Consider the following 19,185-nt stretch of genomic DNA (forward strand, 5'->3'; position numbering starts at 1 on the left):
CAGCTAAATGTGCTGAATTGGTCAATAAAACAAATAGAATGTTAAGAATTGTTTGGAAAGGAATAGAGAACAAAATTGAGAATGTCATAATACCTTTATATTGATCCATGGTATGACTGCACCTTGAGTATTCTCAAAAAAGACATAGCGATACAGAGAAGGGTGAAATAATAGGATGGAAAAGCTCCCTTAGGGAGAAGGGCTAAGCTGATTAAAGCTCTTTAGCTGGGAGAAAAGATAACTGAGAGGGATTATCAGTGAGATTTATAAAATCATAGTCGGGTAGAATGGGTAAATAGGTAATGATTATTTACCTTTTCAAACAACTCTAGGACTAAGGGATACTCTCCATGAAACAAATCATAGGAAGTATATTTTCACTCAGTGCAAAATCAAGCTATGGAATCTGTTGCCAGAGGATGTGATCAAGGCAATTAACATAATGGAGTTCAAAAGAGGGTTGGACAAGTTTCTGAAGGAAAAGTCCATAAATAGTAGGGATGTGCATTCATTTGCAACGAAATAGGAAATAAAGACGATATTTCCTATTTCACTGCATTTCGGGGGGGGGGGGGGCTGACAAAACAAAAGGAAAACCCACGAAATTTCGTGTGGTTTTCCTATCGTTTTTTTTTGGGGGGGGGGGGGAGAAAGGGCACATTTTTAAAAAAAACCCAAACCCACCCCAACCCTTCAAATTTAATTAATTACAAACCCTCACCGTCCTGACCCCCCAAGACTTGTCTGACCCCCCCCCCAAGACTTGCCGAAAGTCTCTGGTGGTTCAGCAGGGGTCCCGGGAGCAATCTCCCCCTCTCGGGATGCCAGCTGCCAGTAATCAAAATGGCACTGGTGGCCCTTTACCCTTACCATGTGACAGGGGCTACCGGTGCCATTGGTCGGCACCGGTAGCCGATGGCCGATGGCCCGAGAGGGGGAGATCGCTCCCGGGACCCCCACTGGACCACCAGGGACCTTTGGTAAGTCTTGGGGAGGTCGGAAGGGTGGGGGATTATAGTTAAATAATTTGAAGGGTTGGGGTGGGTTTTTGGCATTTTGGGGTTTTTTTTCCCGAAATAGAAATGAAAACAAGTTTTCGGGTTCAGGGAGTAGACCGAAATGGCCCATCCTGAACCCAAAAACGAAACACCAACGAAAACAAAATGTGTGCACATCCCTAATAAATAGTTATTAGCTAGGTACTTAGGAAAGCCAGCATTTATTCCTGGGAGTAAGATACAAGAAACAGATAAACTATTTGGGATCTGATGGGTACTTATGATTCGGACTGGCCACTGCTGGGCTCAATGGACCTTGATCTGACCCAACCTGGCATTTATGTTTTTATGTAAGAAAGAAATCATGGGCTAGGAGAGAGAACAGGAATCAGGCTATGGGACAAATCTCAGGGATTAGGGGCAGGAAAGACACAAGACATTTTACAAGAGAGCTCTTGACTTGAAGTAAGTAAAGTATCCAAGTTATGATTTTGAAAAGTCAGTAAGTGGTCTTACATATTCTTTTGACATAAGAACCAAAATCTAACATGGCCATACATTGAACTTTGCTTTGAATTGCTCATATGATGTCATGCTGACCCTAGTCATATTGTTATGCAGTGACAGCTGACCTGGACAGAGAAGCTCCTCCATGTTATCGATGAACTCATCAGCCACCAGTTCCGAGAAGAGCTTCATTTTCTGCACTCGCTGGTTTTCATTGCAAGCAATGGAGGTCAGGGTCTCATCTTCTTCCTGCTTGTGGAACATGTCCCCAATGCCAATGGCATTTACTATGACATCTCCACCACAGAGAGCCTGCAGGCCTGTGTCTGCATCTCGTGGGTCATGACGCCCATCTGTGATCACCACTGCAAACACTTTCGCTTTCTCCCGCTTGGTTTCCTTGATGAGCTTGTTGTAGGCAAACTGCAGGGCAGAGGGTGTCCAGGTGCCACCAGCAATCCATTCCAGGCGTTTCACTGCCTCCTTGAAACTAGACAGTGAGTCAATGCGGTCATCATTCAGTTGGATGGCCTCAAAGGTACCTTCATGACTGTACTGCACAACACCCACACGAGCACCTATAAGAGACAATGCATTATTCTGGATCTTTCACATACTGCTCAGATAAATGTTTTTCCAGGGCTGTCACATACATTCTAGATAAGCATAACAAAAATAAGGTTATATGCCTTCCCAGTGAGCATTCTTTATGGATTATACATGCACTCCAAATGAAAATTAGGAACGGACTTTCACAAATCTGCCAAATAAACCTTTCTGATGGGATTTCTCACACATCTTAGATAAACAACAAAAGGAAATGTATATAACTTCCCAGTCAACATTACTGAGAGGCTCTACCTGCTTCCCAGATTAACCTTCCTCAAGGGTTTTACATGCCTTCCAGATAAACATTAGTCTATGGAATTTACACTCTCCATATAAACATTACTCTGGGGTTTTTATGCCTCATAAAAAACATTACTCGAATATTAATTCACATCTATATAAATATTATTCAGGGGGGTGTATATCTCTCTAGATCAATGTTACATAAAAGGTATTAGACATCGCCAAATATGTCAATCAGAGGGTTTTAAACACCTCCAAGGTAAATGTTGGTCATGAAATTGCTCACAGTTCTCAAATAAATATTGCTAAGATAGCACTGCATATTTTTCCTGGTAAACATTACCCAAGAAGAGGAGTTTTCATGACTTCCAGATTAATGTTCCTAGAGGACTTTAACATGCCTCACATATAAATGTTACTCTGGATATTTTACAAACCTTCCAGATTAACAATACAGAGCAAGGGGGAAGTGGGGAAAAATCTCTTAGATAATACCCGAATTCAGTGAGTTTACAGAATTTTCAAAAATATGATATAAAGAGATGTCACATAGCATTCACACACAGCTTATCCACTCATTGTTACAAAAAATAAATAAATAAATAAGAGCTTCTGACCTGTATCAGACTTGGGGTCTTTGGCAATGGAGCCGAGCCTGCTCACAACATTAATGACAAAGTTTTTCTCCAAGGAGAAGTTGGTGTAACCGATACTTTCTGAACTGTCAATAATGAACACAATGTCCAGGGCACCACAGCGCTTTTCACAGTCTGAAAGAGGACAGAGAGAAAAATGGTATATTACACACACCATAACTTGAAAAAGATGGGAGAAAGAAGATCCTGGAAAGCAAGAAGACTCTCCAGGACTGTGGGGTAGATTGGAAGGCTAAAGGACACTGCGTCGATAGTGAGAGACTAAAAGGTTAGAGGATACTGAAGGAATGTAGAAGACTGGAAGGAAAGAAACCACTGCAGGGCTAGGAGAGAGAGATTTCCTTGAGTGAATGCTTTTTAAAATCAGGCCCATAGGGAATATGGATTTTCAAAAGGCATTCGACAAAGTCCTTCAGGAAATAGGAGGCAAGGTCTTGCTGTGGATTGGTAACAGGTTAAACGATAGGAAACAAAGAGTAGGACTAAATGGTTGGGTTTTCCCAATGGAAAGAGGTGAATAGTGGATGTGAGGTAATCAAACATGCAGATGACTCAAAATTATTCACAGTAGTTACGACACAAGCAGATTGTAAGGAAAAGGATATTTAAGTCATTGTGGACAACGTATTGATATCCTCAGCTCACTATTCTGCAGCAGTTAAAACAGCAAATAGAATGTTAGGAATTGTCTGCAAAGGAAAGGAGAATAAAATGCAGAATATCATAATGTCTTTATAGATCTATGGTATGACCTTGAGTATTGAATCCAGTTCTGGTTGCTCCACATCAAAGAAGATATAGCAGAATTAGAAAAGTACAAAAAAGGGCAATGATAATGATAAAGGTAATGCAATAGCTCCTTATGAAGAAAGGCTAAAAAGGTCAGGGATTTTCATCTTGAAGACAAACCAGAGGGAATATCATAGAGGTTTATAAAATCATGAGTGAGGTAGAACAAATAATAGGAAATGGTTATTTACTCTTTCAGATAGCAAGGACTAGGGGACTCTCCATGAAACTAGTGGGCAGCAGATTTAAAACAAATTGGAGAAAGCATTATTTTCACTCAATGCACAATTAATCCATGGAACTTGTTGCCAGCGGATGCAGTCAAGGTAAATAACACAGCTGAGTTTAAAAGGGGTTTGAACAAGTTCCTGGAAGAAAACCATATAAACAGTTATTAGCCAGGTAAACTTGTGAAAAGTCCTGGGATATCCCTGGGATTGGGCAACATGAAATGGATCTGCTCTTTGGGATCTGCCAGGTACTTCCTAGCATCTAGACTGGCCCCTATCAGACATGATGCTGGGCTCGTGACCCACCATGGCACTTCTTATGTTCTTATGGCAGGATAGAGAACTCTGTATTGTTGGACAGAAACACTAAAAGAAAAAACAACGCAGAGCTAGGGGAAGCAAAGGAAAGAACACGGACACGCGAGGCCTGATGGGAAAACTAAAAGGAGAGTGGGGTGAGAGGGGGAGGTTGGGGAAAATAGATTATATATGAAAGACTGGACAAGACAACAGAAGGAAAGAGGATTCTGGAAGAGTACTGGAGACACTGGATCCTAGTAGATGCCTAGAGAGACATTGTGAGCACAATACTGAAATGCTACTTAGTCAGATAAGTTAGACTTGTCTGGCTAAGTGGTGGCCATTAAATATCCAGCTATGTTCAGTGGCTGCCACTTATCCGGATAAGTCACTTATCTAGCTAAATAGATAGCTGGATAACTTGTAGATGGGCAGTGGGCAAAATGGAGCGGCACTACTCATCTGGCTAACTAATTTCTAGAGCCACTAAGCGGTGAAGTTTTATCAGAGGGGTCCCAATATTGTGGGAGGGGGTATCGCAATGAAAGTGGGGTCCCTTCCCCAAAAAAACATTGTGGCTCTATGGCATGTTTTTATATCTCGCAGTCAAACACCGAGGGGAAAAAGAACGTGTCGAGCGGCCCTTTAATGCAATGGCGGCCCCAACATCACGTGACCGCCATGGCCTTAAAGGACCGCTAGCCCCCCAAAAATATGTGCCGCTAAAATGGGGAGGTTGAGAGGGGCTCAGTGATGACCCCGTTACAATCCAGGGCCACCACTCGAAGCAGCCCTGACTCCCCAAAGTAAGTAACAAGTTGCTAAGCTTCCATGCATTAACAGGTTGTGACACAGTATCATTCTTCAGTGGCCATGGGAAGATGTCATGCTAGAAGGCTTTTTTGAAACAATTATACCTTGTCAGTGGTATCGGATAAGATGGGTGTTATCCAGATGTGAAGAGATTTGTGTGTCACATGTTTGGGACCACATGGCAAAACCATTCATCATGTCAGGTTATAGCTATTTATCAAGGGCAAGCGGGATTTGCAGATGCTAGCCTCAATGAAAGATACTCTTGAACTCCATGTAGCATGAGCTCACCACCAGGCAAAGCTAATCAAATGCTCATAGATGTTGTTCCTGTTTGATGAAGGATTCTGATTGTCTAGACAAAGTTAATTTCCCATGTCACCGCCTGCCTGGAATTACTGACATGTAGGTACAAAAAATAATGCAGCATTGCAAGACGTTCTTGATTCCAAAAACATCTAAAATGTACTGCTGCCTGTGGCCTCAATGCCATCAACTGCTTTAATCCTGTTGCTTAATAATTTTCTTTCTCCTGTTACTGTTTATGAAAAGTAATAACCAGAGATTGATTTATTCAATAAACTGTGATCCTTCACATGAATTAAAATCTGTACTTTGCCCAGATTCCTGTTTGTCTATATGAAAGAATAAATGGTATGAGAATATTACCTATTTCCAGTCATAATTTTGTCAATATTGCTCAGATTTGGATAACCAATACACAAATTCATAGAATGAGTTGGCCAACAAATTTGCAATTGACTTAAATAAATAATAGGTAAAAAAATATTTCACTTTTAGTTTTTTTATTCGAGCCCTTATAACATTTCACCCATTATATATTGAACTGGGCTGCCAAATATACATCTGAAGAAGTCCATGTTGGATGGGTGAAATGCTATAAAGGGCTCAAATAAAACTGAATTTTTTTTTTACCTTCATTTTGGTGTACAGTATGTCCAAATTGGTTAATTATTTTTGGACCTGTGCCCATTTTCCCAAGCAGAGCCTTACCCATTTGATAACCTTTGACCTTATAATTGACCTTTATGATCACTTTTGAGAATGCCATCTTATCTACTCCTTTTTCTAGCCTGGATGACAGCTTTTAACACACAATACCTAGGAAGGGAAAAATGACATCTTGGCCTGCCTACTATACAATGTACTATACTGTACATTGTTAGATTATTATATATACTGTACATTGTTGTTATTTTATTATATATACTGTACATTGTAGTTATTTTATTTTATTATAGTTCCATGTATTCATATTTACTCAGTTAATCGACTGTTACTTGTAAGGGCCCCGCCCAAAAGTTAATTGTTTGATGTAAACCGATACGATGTGCGAACGGTTATCGGTATAAATAAATAAATAAATACTAGGGGAAAAAAACTGCAGTAGAGAAGAGCACAATACAGATGTGAAGCAGATGCTGAAGATAAGTAAAAAATAAACAAAAAACATTTAAGTGAGGAATTGAGTCACTGGATTTATGAACGAGACATTGTAAACCTGGCACAGTGTTTGTTATTTATCACGTAACACAAGTTTAGCTCTAGCCTCTGTACAATGTAGTGAACATTTTAAAAAGCTTAGTTGGGACTTAGTGCACAAAAGACTCCCGCCAAAAGGCCATGAGGTCTAATGGATAAGGCATCTGACTTCAGATCAGAAGATTAAGGGTTCAAGTCCCTTCATGGTCGAGAAAGCACCATAAGGACTTCAATGCATAAGTAACCAAGTTGATTTTGCAAGCTCAAAGTGTGCATGCAAGTTTGTAAATCGTAGTTGCTTGCCTGCAACTTGTAGTTTTTGAGGACAGCAAGATGTCAGTCCTCATACATAGATGTAGCCCGGCATGGAAATTTGATTTTAAATTTTCCAGAAACTTTGAGCATGCCCTGCTGGGCATGTGCAGCATGTTATACTGCCACCTATCCACACAGGGCCCCCTTCAATCTATAATATATCTTAAACTTGAAGAACCAACGCTAAGAGGAAATGGGTGGGTGACTGACATCCTGCAATCCTTGGAGAACACCTGTTATAGATAAGCAACTCTGCTTTCTCCAAGGACAAGCAGGATGGCAGTCCTCACCCATGGGGAATCCCTAGCTACAGACTGCCCTGAAGAAATATAAGGGAAAAACCAAAACAATGCTGATGGACAAAAACTGTTTATGTGGCAACCAGCAATTTTTCTGTATTTTCGATCTTTTTTATAGAAGTAGCCCGGAACTAAAATAACAGGCCCTAAGGGAGACAAGTTTGGCCTGTCAAAAGACTGGCCAAACTTGTCATGTTGGGATTTCCTGTCAAAGCAATAGTGAGATATAAATGTGCGGTGAGGACGCCATGTCGCAGCCTTGCAGATCTCCTCAATGGAGGCTGATCTTAGGTTGGCTACCGAAGCTGACATGGCTCTGACACTAGGAGCTTTGACCTAATTTACCAGATTCAGGCCTTCCTGGGCATAACAGAAGGAGATAAAATCTGCTAGCCAATTTGACAATGTTTTTGCATTTGGCAATGCAATTCCAGGTTTATTGGTATCAAAAGAAATAAAAAGTTTGGTGCATTAAATTGGAAGGTGAAGGAGGATTAAACTAATTTCAATCTATATAATCTGAGAAATCTGAATAAGTGGGAGAAGAAGAAATTTCATTGTATATAAGGAGTGCTTCCAAAGTGTTTAAGAAACTTTGCTAGAAGATGTGAAGTCACAAGTTTACTCTATCTGCTGTCTTATTTTTTTTTTTGCTAATCAATTAAATAAGAGAAGTGTAAATAATATTCAATCATCTGATCAAACTATCAGTAAGAAGTGTGTTTATTGGATGCAAAGACTAAATTGGAAATGCTGTGAAGCAAAGGACGGAGACAGGGCTTGATTACAAAAAAGCAGGGTATAAGAGCTATTGTTCCTCCCCACAACTGGGAGCCTGGTCTCAGAGACTAAAGCTATCCATGGAGCAAGGGAGAGGTACACAGAGACTGTGGAGGTGTTTTAAGCAGAAAGGGTCCATCTCTAATTTTTTCGATGAGCTGCTGGGTGCTAGTTAAAGGATCTGTCCGGCTGAGGAGTTACATACACAGCTAGCATGCTAATTACACACCTAACTTTACACCCCACTTTGCAGATTTTAATGTGAAGTGTGTATTTATACCTTGTGTTTGAAAAGCAAGTTATTTCTTGTGGACCTAAAATTACACATGTAACTTTGCGCTACTGAAAATTAGGTGCACTACTGAAAATTTACCACATGTGTTAATATTATTCAGCCACTTATTGGATATAAACAATTCTACTGTACTGTTACCTTTTGTGTACAGTGTCAGTCCCTCATAACTCACAATTCTCTTTAATCCTGTCTAACTCCTTTACTTGCTCCTAAAACAGCTCCTGCCTGAGAGCTCTACAGAAGAGAACCTGTCAACACTGGGTCTCTGTTTTGGATGAGCAGGAAGAAAATATTGCAGAACTAACCACAGCAACCACAGGTCTCCCTGACGTAAGTCATCACATCACAGTCCTGTTAAGAAAAAAGATATAAATAATTATTACAAATGTTTCCATTGGATAATGATGTTTACTTTGTGACCATTAAACAAAAAAAGGGTATTACAAGGAGTGTGATAGGCAGAACAAGATACAAGACAGCAATATACAGAATAATACAAGAAGTTCAAAAACAGAGACTGTGGTGCAAGTAGTCTGATATAGCAAACACCATATGGATGAGGCATACAGAGTAATACAGAAAGTATGATACACAGAGTATATTTCAAAGTTGGGAGCATTACCCAGAGGGCTAGGTTTAAGTTGTATGCAAAAGTATGGCAGAAAAGTATAAAAGCCTATAAGTCAGTTTACTGTCACAATTCTAATTTAATTTCCTGAAACTTCTGGATGGCAGAGTTGGCTTATGTTTTTTGCCACCTACACAGACCCAGATTTGATACAAGTGTCCCAATATAATCTCTTTTCCTTCTCCCATGAAGGCTTCTGGTTTGCTTGGAGGCAGAATGGCAGAGGGTAAGAATCCAAATTTAGTGACCCCGGCAGTTCCACTGAGTGCAATATAAAACCTGTGGCATTGTGCCAGGGGCACAGATACTACAAGTAACCAGGACATCTGCATGACTGGCAGAAAGGGGAGGACTGTGGCTTACTTACCTCCAATGCTGTCAGAGAGTACTACCAGTGGTGCTGGGAGCCACCTTACTTCTTCTCCTTGTCATGGGATGGGGAGGGGCTGGTCACATGGACAGCAAGAGTCCTGCTGCCCATAGCACCTTCTGTCCGTATAACCTCATGATATCATGCTTCCCCCAGATCTGATCAAGCACCATTATGCAAACTCTTTCCCGTCCTCTTGGTAGGCCCTCTGAATGTATAGTGTGGGGTAGAGCTGCCCTCTGCCATGCCCATATTTGGGCTTAGTGCAGCTATATTGACTGTTTTGAATCCAACTGAGGGGTGAGGGTTGGTGATATGGGAGGCTTAAGAAGGTACAGCCTAGGTGTTGGCTGTTTCTTTCTTGCTTCTCATGCTGCTGACACTGATGAATCTCCTTAGTAAGTGCTGGGATTTTCTTATTCTCCCTCTTTTAGGTTAGTAAAAAAAAAAAGAAAATGAAGAATTTGGTTCTAATATGAAACTGCATTACTCTTTGCTCAGTCTCACACACACAAAAAGCCAACAAGGTGAGGTCTGATTAATCTTAAAGTTGCAGTTTCTGCTGCAACATTTTAGAAGGGCCCTACTTGTTAAGGTCAGAAACTCAGGAAACAAGGCAACCATGCCCCTTCAGTCTGAAGTTGTAGTCCCAGTTTGCCACTTGTCCCATCAGAGGGTAGTTGTTTCCAGTACACATGGTGGACCAGGCACATTCATTCAGGAATAACCTGGCAGTGCTTGGGCCCTTTGGTGAGATGAGCAGACAAGAAAGGATTTGGGGTATCCATTGAAGAGGTAGGACTGGATCCCTTGTCTCTATATCTGTAGGTCAGCCCAGAGATGGCACCAGCAATGGAGAAAGCGCTGTGGTGGAGAGAGATATATGAATGGCGAGGCAGGCAGGAAAAGTGCTGGGTCCTTAGGTGAGTGGAATGCGGTTCTGCAACAGGTGTTTGAGAGTGCTACAACTCTGACCTCAAACCTGGCAGTGATTGACCACAAGCCACCCTCTGCACCATTGGTCAGCACGCAAAGCCAGCCTCCTCTGACTAGGTAGTGCCCTATAGATAAAAGCCTGCTTACATGACCCCCTGATCACAGACATCTGCCTCTACCATTACCTCAGGTGCTAGTGTGGGGGTTTTACATGGTCAGATGCTCAATTTGACTTCCTTGAGCTTTTGTGGCAAATTTCTCATTGGTACAGCCATGTCTGATAGCTCATCAAGGCTGGCCTTTTGGATATACGAAGGTTGCAGGATATTAGGAGCATCACAGACAGAGCCCTTGGGTGCAAGAGCATAAATTGTGAATAGGCCATGGGATGCAGACAGGCGCAGGTGGTCAGTACCAGGAATAGCCCAGGGCACTAACATTGTCTCTCTGAGAGTGGCCCTTGCTCGATCCTACACCTAGATCAGTAGTGCAACATGGAGGTGCTCATGGAGCCATGGTGTCACACAGTAACATAGTACATGACAGCAGATAAAGACTGAAATGGTCCATCTAGGCTGCCCAGCAAGTTATTTTAGGGTAGTAACTGCTGCTTCATGCAAATTACCCCCAAGCCTTCTGATTAATGGTAGTAATTGTCGCTCCTTGCAGGGAACTGCCAAGCAGAAGTGAAAACTTTAAGTATATCAGACTTTACCCCATTTCTTCACTTCTATTCTCTAGCCAGTAGAGATCCTCTGTGTTTGTCCCATGCCTCTTTGAATTCCATTATTGTTCTTGTCTTCACTACCTCTTCCGGGAGGGTATTACTATTCCATGCTTCATCACCCTCTCCATGAAGAAATATTTCCTAAAATTATTCCTAAGTCTTTTCCCTTGAAGTTTCATATCATAACCCTTAGTTTTACAACTGCCTTTCCATCAGAAAAAAATGTGATTTTTGTGCATCATTAATGCTTTTCAGATATTTAAAAATCTGTATCATATCTCTCCTATCTCTCATCTCTTCCAGGGCATACATATTTAATTCCTTCAGTATCATCTCACACACCATTTTGGTTGCCTTTCTCTGGACCACTTCCATTCTGCCCTTATCCTTTTTCAAGTGCGGTCTCCAGAACCAAACACAGTACTCCAGGTGAAGCCTCACCAAGGACCTGTACAGGGGCATTAATGCTTCCTTTTTCCTGCTGGTTATACTTCTCTCTTTGCAGCCTAACATCCCTCTGGCCTTAGCCACAGCCAGCACCTTGTCACATTGCTTAGCCATTTCCAGATCAGCAGACACTATCACCCCAGGGCTTCTCTCCCAGTCCGTGCACATTAGTATCTTGCTCCTTTGGATTGCTGTACCACAAATGCAGGACTCTCTCTGCAGTTCTTAGCACTGAATCCCAGCTGCCAAACCTTTGACAACTTCTTGAGCTTTCCTAGGTCACTTCTCGTTCTTTTCTGGTGTGTCCACTCTGTTGCGGATGTTAGTGTTATCCGCAAAAAGACAAACTTTGCCTTCTAGTCCCTCTTCAGTATTGCACACAAAGATATTGAACAGAAACGGTTCAGGAACTGATCCTTGAGGGGCTTTACTTATCACTCATCACCAACTATAGAACTGATTAGACAGCCAGACTACATGGTGAAAAAAACACCCAGAATCTCCAGCAGAGGCTGAGTTACACCCAACTCCATTGATAGGTCTTAGGAAGAAGGCTTAAATTGCTAAATAAAAGCATAGGTCCAGGAGCAGAAGGCACTCTAGTATCTATTGGATGGAGCACCTCTTCCAGCTCCACTGACTTGAGAGAATCATCAGTGGTCGGGACCTTGGTGACCCCTATTGTAGTAGTGGTGGGTCTCCCCTTCCAAAGCAATTTTAAACAGTTGTGGCAGGGGGTTCCCTGGTCTCTCAGATGCCAAATTAAAAACAGGAATTACATGAAGATTTTCAGCCTCAGAGGGATGAACAAAGGGAGGGGGGGGGGGATAGGGAAAGGGATAGCAAATGCTATGAACACCCCAGTGGGAGTAAAAAGGTATACCAGAATATTAATTCATGGGTAAGATCATTTACAGGGTCATGTGACCTTATTTAGACACCACCTATGAAGAATTTATATGGCTCAATTATGAAAAGATGAGTAGACAAAGGATGGCGGACACCTCTGGCTTCTACCATGGGGTTAAATGAACTGGAGCTTTGGCTCACACATACATGACTGCCAGGACTTCAGCCCACAAATGCATAATAGCCCCTTTCAGAGTAACACCAACAGCTCAGGCCAAGCATGAGGAAGCTCTGCTATGTCAGATGTGTGTTGGCACAACAAAAATGACTGTTCTTTGTATGACTACAAATATAAGCACATATGCTCTATTTCTGCAGCCAATCAGGCAGAGGCCAATAGTCAGAAAAACAGCTAATGGATTGGATAATTTATCAGGTTAAAATGAACCAGATAAGTTGCCATGGATATTCAGCTAGATAAATGTCTCGCTGAATATACTTAAACCCCACCTCCAGAACACCTCTTTTTTTAATCCAGTAGGCTTTAGCTGGTTAATGGCTTATGTAGTAAAACATTATCCAAATAGTCCACTGAGGGCTGGGGGCCCATGGTGGAATTTAAGCCACAGATTTATCTAGCTAAATCCCAAACTTGGCTGGATAAGTCATTTTGAATAATGACCAAGTGCTCCAAGAAAGAGGCAAGTGCGGGTGGCAAATGAAGCACATTTGCTCGACTGCCCATTCCAATGCTTTGCGCCAAAAGGGAGGCCAGTTTTGTAGTGTCCCCCAGCATAGAGGCAGCGGTCACTCTACTGGAGAGTTTTAGAAATATTTTTAGGATACCATATGCAGGGTTATTATCCACCTCACTAGTCACAAATGCATGTTCAGCCTCATGCTTCGCTAGCATCATCCACAGTAAGCTGTCTACCAAGTGGGAATTGAGGCGCATGACTGCATCTTCCTGTAAGATGCCTTTCTCTTGGATGCTCCTGTCTCCTTTAGCGGTGGTCCCAAAGACAGCTGGGTAAATACAGATTGATGCAGAATCTTTCATACCCAGCTGGGGAGTCAGTATAAGACTTCATTCCCACAGAGATACGCTCTGTTCAGTATGCCTCCTTTGACAACATGGATATTAAGTCGGTATTTTGCCTAATTCGTGATAAACGAACCACATCTCTAGTATCTACAGATTGCACAGAATGGTTTCAGTCGGATGGTGTCCACTTGTCTGATATAGGGCAGGACCTTTTTCTAAATACTCTAACCAGAGTGATTCAATGAGTAACAGGTATTTGAATTTAAATATTCTAAAGTGATAGCTTGTAGGTATTGGGAGTCATAGGAAAGCAGGATGTTAGCTGCCCTGTGATTGGGGTATCTGAGCCTTGTGGGGAGGGTTGTGAGGATCAGTTGCAGAAAGGCCAGAGCTATCAACATAAAAGATGTCCCAGGTGCAGTCAGGGGCCATTTGCATCGGAGCTGGCTTGTTTCACTATGCTGGCAGACAGGTGACCTCGGTATGGTCACCGGGGCTCAGGGGGGGTTTATTGCAAGTACTTATATTTTAAAAATTCTAAGTACGGTACAAACCACAAGGGAGTATAAATTTAAAAAAACAACACAGGGATGGCAGCCTTGCTTACAAGTAGTGGACTGCCTGGCTGTGCACGGAAAGAACCATGAACTTGCTTGCTTGTGGCAAATTGACCATTCCAGAGGTGGTTTCCTGATGACTCCCAGCGAGGCTCCGGCCCCTCTCCCCATAATGGGTGGAAAGGGGATGTAATTTGGGACCCAAATAATGTGGTATTTTGTTAGAGGATTTGTAAGACTAATAAAGCTGCGGTTGTATACATACTCCATTTGATATACAGTGTTGGTGTATTTCTTGTGTACCCATGTTTGTGTGGGTTTGTGTATATTGACAGGGAAGGGAGTGTTCTCTCCCCCACCCCACCCCCCTCTCTTTTGGCAAGTTGCCTGCATTTGTCCAGGTTACTCTAGGAAATTTGTTCTGTATTACCTTTTTCTCACTTTATGATAAAGTGTTACTCTGAAGGAGAGGAATGTGCCTTTCGAAGGGATTAGAATGAACCTCTGTTTCTAGGTAGAATTGCATCAGTTTCTGCACCTCATGCTACATGTCTGTGAAAGAACCACTGAAGCAGGGTTGGAAGGGTTGGAGTGGGTGGCGAAGCCGTGACTTAGGGATCACACGGGCTCCTACAGAATGTCCCTTTAAAATGAAGTAACATCCTTTCCTGTACCAGGAAAAGTTTTAGTAGTGCGTAAGATCAATGAACATGTATTTTATTTATTTTTTTATTTTTTTACTTACTGTCAAGCCAGGATCTCCCGGGGGTCCAATATCACCCTACACAAAAGAAATAAAGAGTTATGTTCAATAATATCAGAATAGCAGTGCCTTGTATGAACTTCGCCTCGCCTGCAGATCCTCCCGGACCCGGTAAGTGAGAGCTGGGGAGAATCTTGGCCCTGGCATTTTTCTGGGTGGGAGGGATGGCGGCGGGGGGGGGGGGGGGGCACGGGAGGCCCTAGGAGGCTTTGTTTCTTTTTTTTTTTTTTTTCTTTTTTTTTCAATGTTTATTTCATTTTTTTAACTAAAGAAATAAAATAAGCATTAAATAGGTGGGGAAAAGCCTCCCAAAATGAATTGAAAAACAAAACAAAACTTTCCCCCTTCCCACCCCTACTCCAGAGTGCACCACAGAAAACAAAGTCCAAAGGTACAAAAATGAAATTCAGGCTTTCTTCACCTTTTCATTCAAAACAGGTCAGCTCATTATGGTGGGTACTCCTTGTGTCCTGGGCCCTCCCAGTACCTTTTTGGTACCTGTAATATTGGTCCTTTGCTCTTTCTCACTCTCTCACTCTGGTGCCTCAGGCTGCGGTAGCTGAATAAGTCTTAAAGTCTGGTAAACTTTACCATGCAGGCTGCCCTTCCTCTAGTACCTCCCAATTCATTGGTCCATACACTCTCCAGAGAAAACTTTGTCTCCTTAGAACTCCTAATTTCACTTTGGTAGACTTTCCCAGATAGTTTGTCCTTCTTGGTTAAACTCCTAGTACACTGTCCCCAATCCTCAGGACCAATTCTTCAACTTCTGAACTTTCAGCAACCTCTCTTCTAGAATCCTCTCCGTGGAGAGACAGGCCCTATGTTGCCACTCTATGAAGAGATTACTTAAAAAACTACCAGGACTCCAGAGCTTAGAATCCTCTCCTTACTTCCTGTTGTTTCATGTGGGAGCTGGGGGTTTATCCTCCCCTAATACCCTGCCCAAAGGGGAAATGAGGCTCCACCTTAGCACACTGATACTACACTGACATCACATGCTGGCAAGGTCTGGGGAGACCTCTGTCATACTGGGGGCACTGAAGCCACTTACTACATGTTTATAAGGTTAGGGACATTTTCCTAGGGGCAGAAAATGGGCACCCCTCCTTACACTTTTTTACAAACTATCCAACCACCAACCCAAAAAATTTTAATAAGTCACAATATCAAATTCCAAATTAACTAGCAATGAAAAAGAAATAAACTACAATAAAATATTATATAATAAAATGAAATAGCAATGCAAATAAAAATGATCATAACAATCATTAACTATAAAACAAATATTCATAAGATTAAATAAGATAGCCCAGCTAAATAATATAAATAAATTAAAAAATACAAACAATAAATTAAGCATATAGAAAATCCTCCAGAACACAAAAGCCACTGAAGCACTGGGGTTATGGGTTGGTGGCCATAACCCAGCATCCTCAGACCTGAAACCCCTGATCCGGTATTACAGACCCAAGAGGTACTTGTTAACCTTCTGATCTTAGACTTCAATTATAGAGAAAAGTGCTTAAAAATGACTTTAATTCTTTAGGTGATGTTACATTTTCAGCATTAAGAAAACAGCATTAAGTTTAAAGCACATTTCTGTCTAGCTAATTTCAGCCTAAAATATACATTTTTTTACTACCATTTTAATGAATATTTTTGTGCATTAAAATCTTTATTACATCTGTCCATCTGGTAGTTCCAGTATTGTGATCCATTGGAAGGCAAAAACAGTGTTTATCAGAGCAGGCTTCTGTTTCAAAAGAAACCAAGTTATGGTTGCTGTTGTCCATTTATGTATTTATTTTTCTAATTGCTAAGCATTTTCCCCTCAGAATGGGAGAAAAACCTTAGGAAATCAGGCCCTTAGATATTTATCTGTTTAGTTAATACATGCTCTCCTATAGGGGTACTAAACCTTGGAAAATAATATCCATGCAATGATTCAAAAAATCATGAAAAAAATTTAGGAAAATATAAATCAAGAAAAAATAGGTTTCTCTGTCCATAGTGCCTCTTTTGGCTGTGTCCTGCTCTTAACTGTGTCCTGGTCCAAAATGCCTTCCCCAATAACGACAGGTAAATTCTAGGGGTGTGCATTCGGTCCCTACGTATTGGCAATCCGCAATGGATGTGCCAATATTCGTTGTATTCTTGGGGAAGCGAAACGTATCACGATTCCCCACGAATACAACAAATTTTCGCCGAATTATTCGGCCGCCAATTTAAACAACCCCCCCACCCTCCTGACCACCCCAAGACTTACCAAAACTCCCTGGTGGTCCAGCGGGGGGTCCGGCACCCATCCCCTGCACTCTCACACCCTTGATACCACTTCAAAATGGTGCCGGATAGCCTTTGACCTACTATGTCACAGGGGCCATTGGTCAGGGGCCATTGGTCAGCCCCTGTCACATGGCCATCGGTGCCATCTTGTGCTCCTACCATGTGACAGGGGCTGACCAATGGCACTGGTAGCCCCTGTGACATAGTAAGGGAAAGGCTATCGGCACCATTTTGATTCCTGGCACTTGACAGCACGAGTGCCATTTTGAGTACTGGCAGCCGCTAGCCTTTGCCCTCACTATGTCACCGACCATCGGCCCCTGTGACATAGTGAGGGCAAAGGTAGCGCCAGCGCCATTTTGAATACTGGTAAAACGGCCCGATTGGAGGAGGTCGCTCCCGGAACCCCGCTGGACTTTTGGCAAGTCTTGTGGGGGTCAGGAGGCCCCCCAAGCTGACCAAAGTCCCTGGGGGTCCAGCGGGGGTCCCGGAGCAATCTCCTGCACTCGTGCCATCGGGTGCCAGGAATCAAAATGGCGCCGATAGCCTTGCCCTTACTATGTCCCAGGGGCTACAGGTGCCATTGGTCAGCCCCTGTCACATGGTAGGAGCACAAGATGGTGCCGATGGCCATGTCACAGGGGCTGACCAATGGCACCGGTAGCCCCTGTGACATAGTAGGTCAAAGGCTATCCGGCGCCATTTTGAAGTGGTATCGAGGGTGTGAGAGTGCAAGGGATGGGTCCCGGACCCCCCGCTGGACCACCAGGGAGTTTTGGTAAGTCTTGGGGGGGTCAGGAGGGTGGGGGGTTGTAGTAAATTTTAATTTTAGCCGGGTAACGAATAGGATTAGACGTATACCCGTATCGGGGCACCATACGGATGTATGCAACGTATCTGCCCCCCGACGAATACGTATCCCGAATGCAACGTATGGCGTCCCTCTGCACATCCCTAGTAAATTCACCTCCAGTTCCAACATATACTAGGGCTGATGGAAAAACTTTCCCCAGCTTCAAAAACAGATAGGGGCGGATTTTCAAAGGGTTACGCGCGTAATCCCTTAAAACCCCTCCTGCGCACGCAGAGCCTATTTTGCATAGGCCCGGCAATGCGCACAAGCCCCGGGACGCACATTTGTCCCGGGGCCTGAAAAAGGGGGTGGGGTGGAGCCTGGGTTCACTGGGAAGGTATTTGTGTGGGTTCTAATCCCCACTACCAAACTTTTTCCTAATTTGTTAATAGTTGCATAACGGTTTATGAGTTTGAAATGTATGTGAATCATCCATGGGCTTGTTTGGATAAACTGTTGCAACAGCAGATAACTAGAAAGACCAGAGCAGAACAAACTTCAGTCTTCAGGAAGTTGCTTTGAAGCAGGAACTACAAGGAACTGAATAATTGACGGGGGACCATTTTACTTGCTTAAGGGAAATATTCCCTTCCCTTCTGCTTGGGAAGTTTATTTTGCTTAACTGCTGCCATTTTAAAAATAGCACTGGATGGCTGATTTAATACTTTTGCCCCGTTATGTGATAGGAACAAAAGTCACTATGTGGCAGGCTGATGCCATTTTGAAAATGGCAGTGCCAAGCCTGGAGCCCTAGGGGACACTCTGGACCCCACTAGACCTCTAGAGCTATCAAGAAGATCAGGGAGTGGGCTAGGGTAGAGGGGTAGGAAGTCCTGGGAGAGAGGTTTCCTAATTGGGGAGGGGGATGGGAGGGAAGGGTTCAGGCCTGCACCAGGGGCGGGGGATGAGATAGGGGAGTTTCTCGAGAACCTTGGGATTTCTGGACTACTTGGTGGAAGGATTTTTGGGCCACTTGGGCCATTTAAGTACAGCCATGGGAGCATCAAGACATGTGTTAGTGTCTCCATGCTGCTGGAGAAAGTTAGCTACCCCTCTTGAAGTGTAGCTACTTCTCTCCAAAACAACACGGTTTACGAATTTTTAAGCAAAACATGAGAGCCATATTCAAAAGAATTTAGCGAGATAACTCAGAAGTTACTTTCTCATGCATAGTTTTCTCTGCTTCAATGGACGCACATAGTATGTGACTGCTTTCTTCCTGTCTTCTGCATGCAGTGTGATTTTCAAAGGGACATTCCACATGGAGTGCCTCTTTGAAAATGAGCTTGCAGTCCTGTGCAAAGGCTCATTATTGCCATCCCCAGACAAAAAATCAGATCAAATTCCACTAAATGCTTGCTTATGAAAGCAAGTCCTAAATGTT

General features: G+C 42.7%; 1 protein-coding gene and 1 non-coding gene across 3 annotated transcripts in view; one reads left to right on the forward strand and one right to left on the reverse strand.

Annotated features, from left to right (window-relative positions):
- COL6A2 (collagen type VI alpha 2 chain) overlaps window positions 1–19,185 on the reverse strand; it is a 132,479-nt gene that overhangs the window by 8,159 nt on the left and 105,135 nt on the right. For both annotated transcript variants that reach the window (XM_029606734.1, XM_029606735.1), the window contains exons 23-26: window positions 14,642–14,677; window positions 8,643–8,688; window positions 2,975–3,127; window positions 1,631–2,083 (exon numbers count right to left, since the gene is read on the reverse strand). In XM_029606734.1, coding sequence (XP_029462594.1) covers window positions 1,631–2,083; window positions 2,975–3,127; window positions 8,643–8,688; window positions 14,642–14,677 — 688 coding nt within the window. The remainder of the gene's footprint in view (window positions 1–1,630; window positions 2,084–2,974; window positions 3,128–8,642; window positions 8,689–14,641; window positions 14,678–19,185) is intronic.
- TRNASTOP-UCA lies at window positions 6,786–6,858 on the forward strand. The gene has a single exon. It is a non-coding gene; the product is annotated as a tRNA-Sec (tRNA).

The sequence above is a fragment of the Rhinatrema bivittatum genome, chromosome 6 (assembly GCF_901001135.1).
Source record: "Rhinatrema bivittatum chromosome 6, aRhiBiv1.1, whole genome shotgun sequence".
Classification (NCBI taxonomy): Eukaryota; Metazoa; Chordata; class Amphibia; order Gymnophiona; family Rhinatrematidae; genus Rhinatrema; species Rhinatrema bivittatum.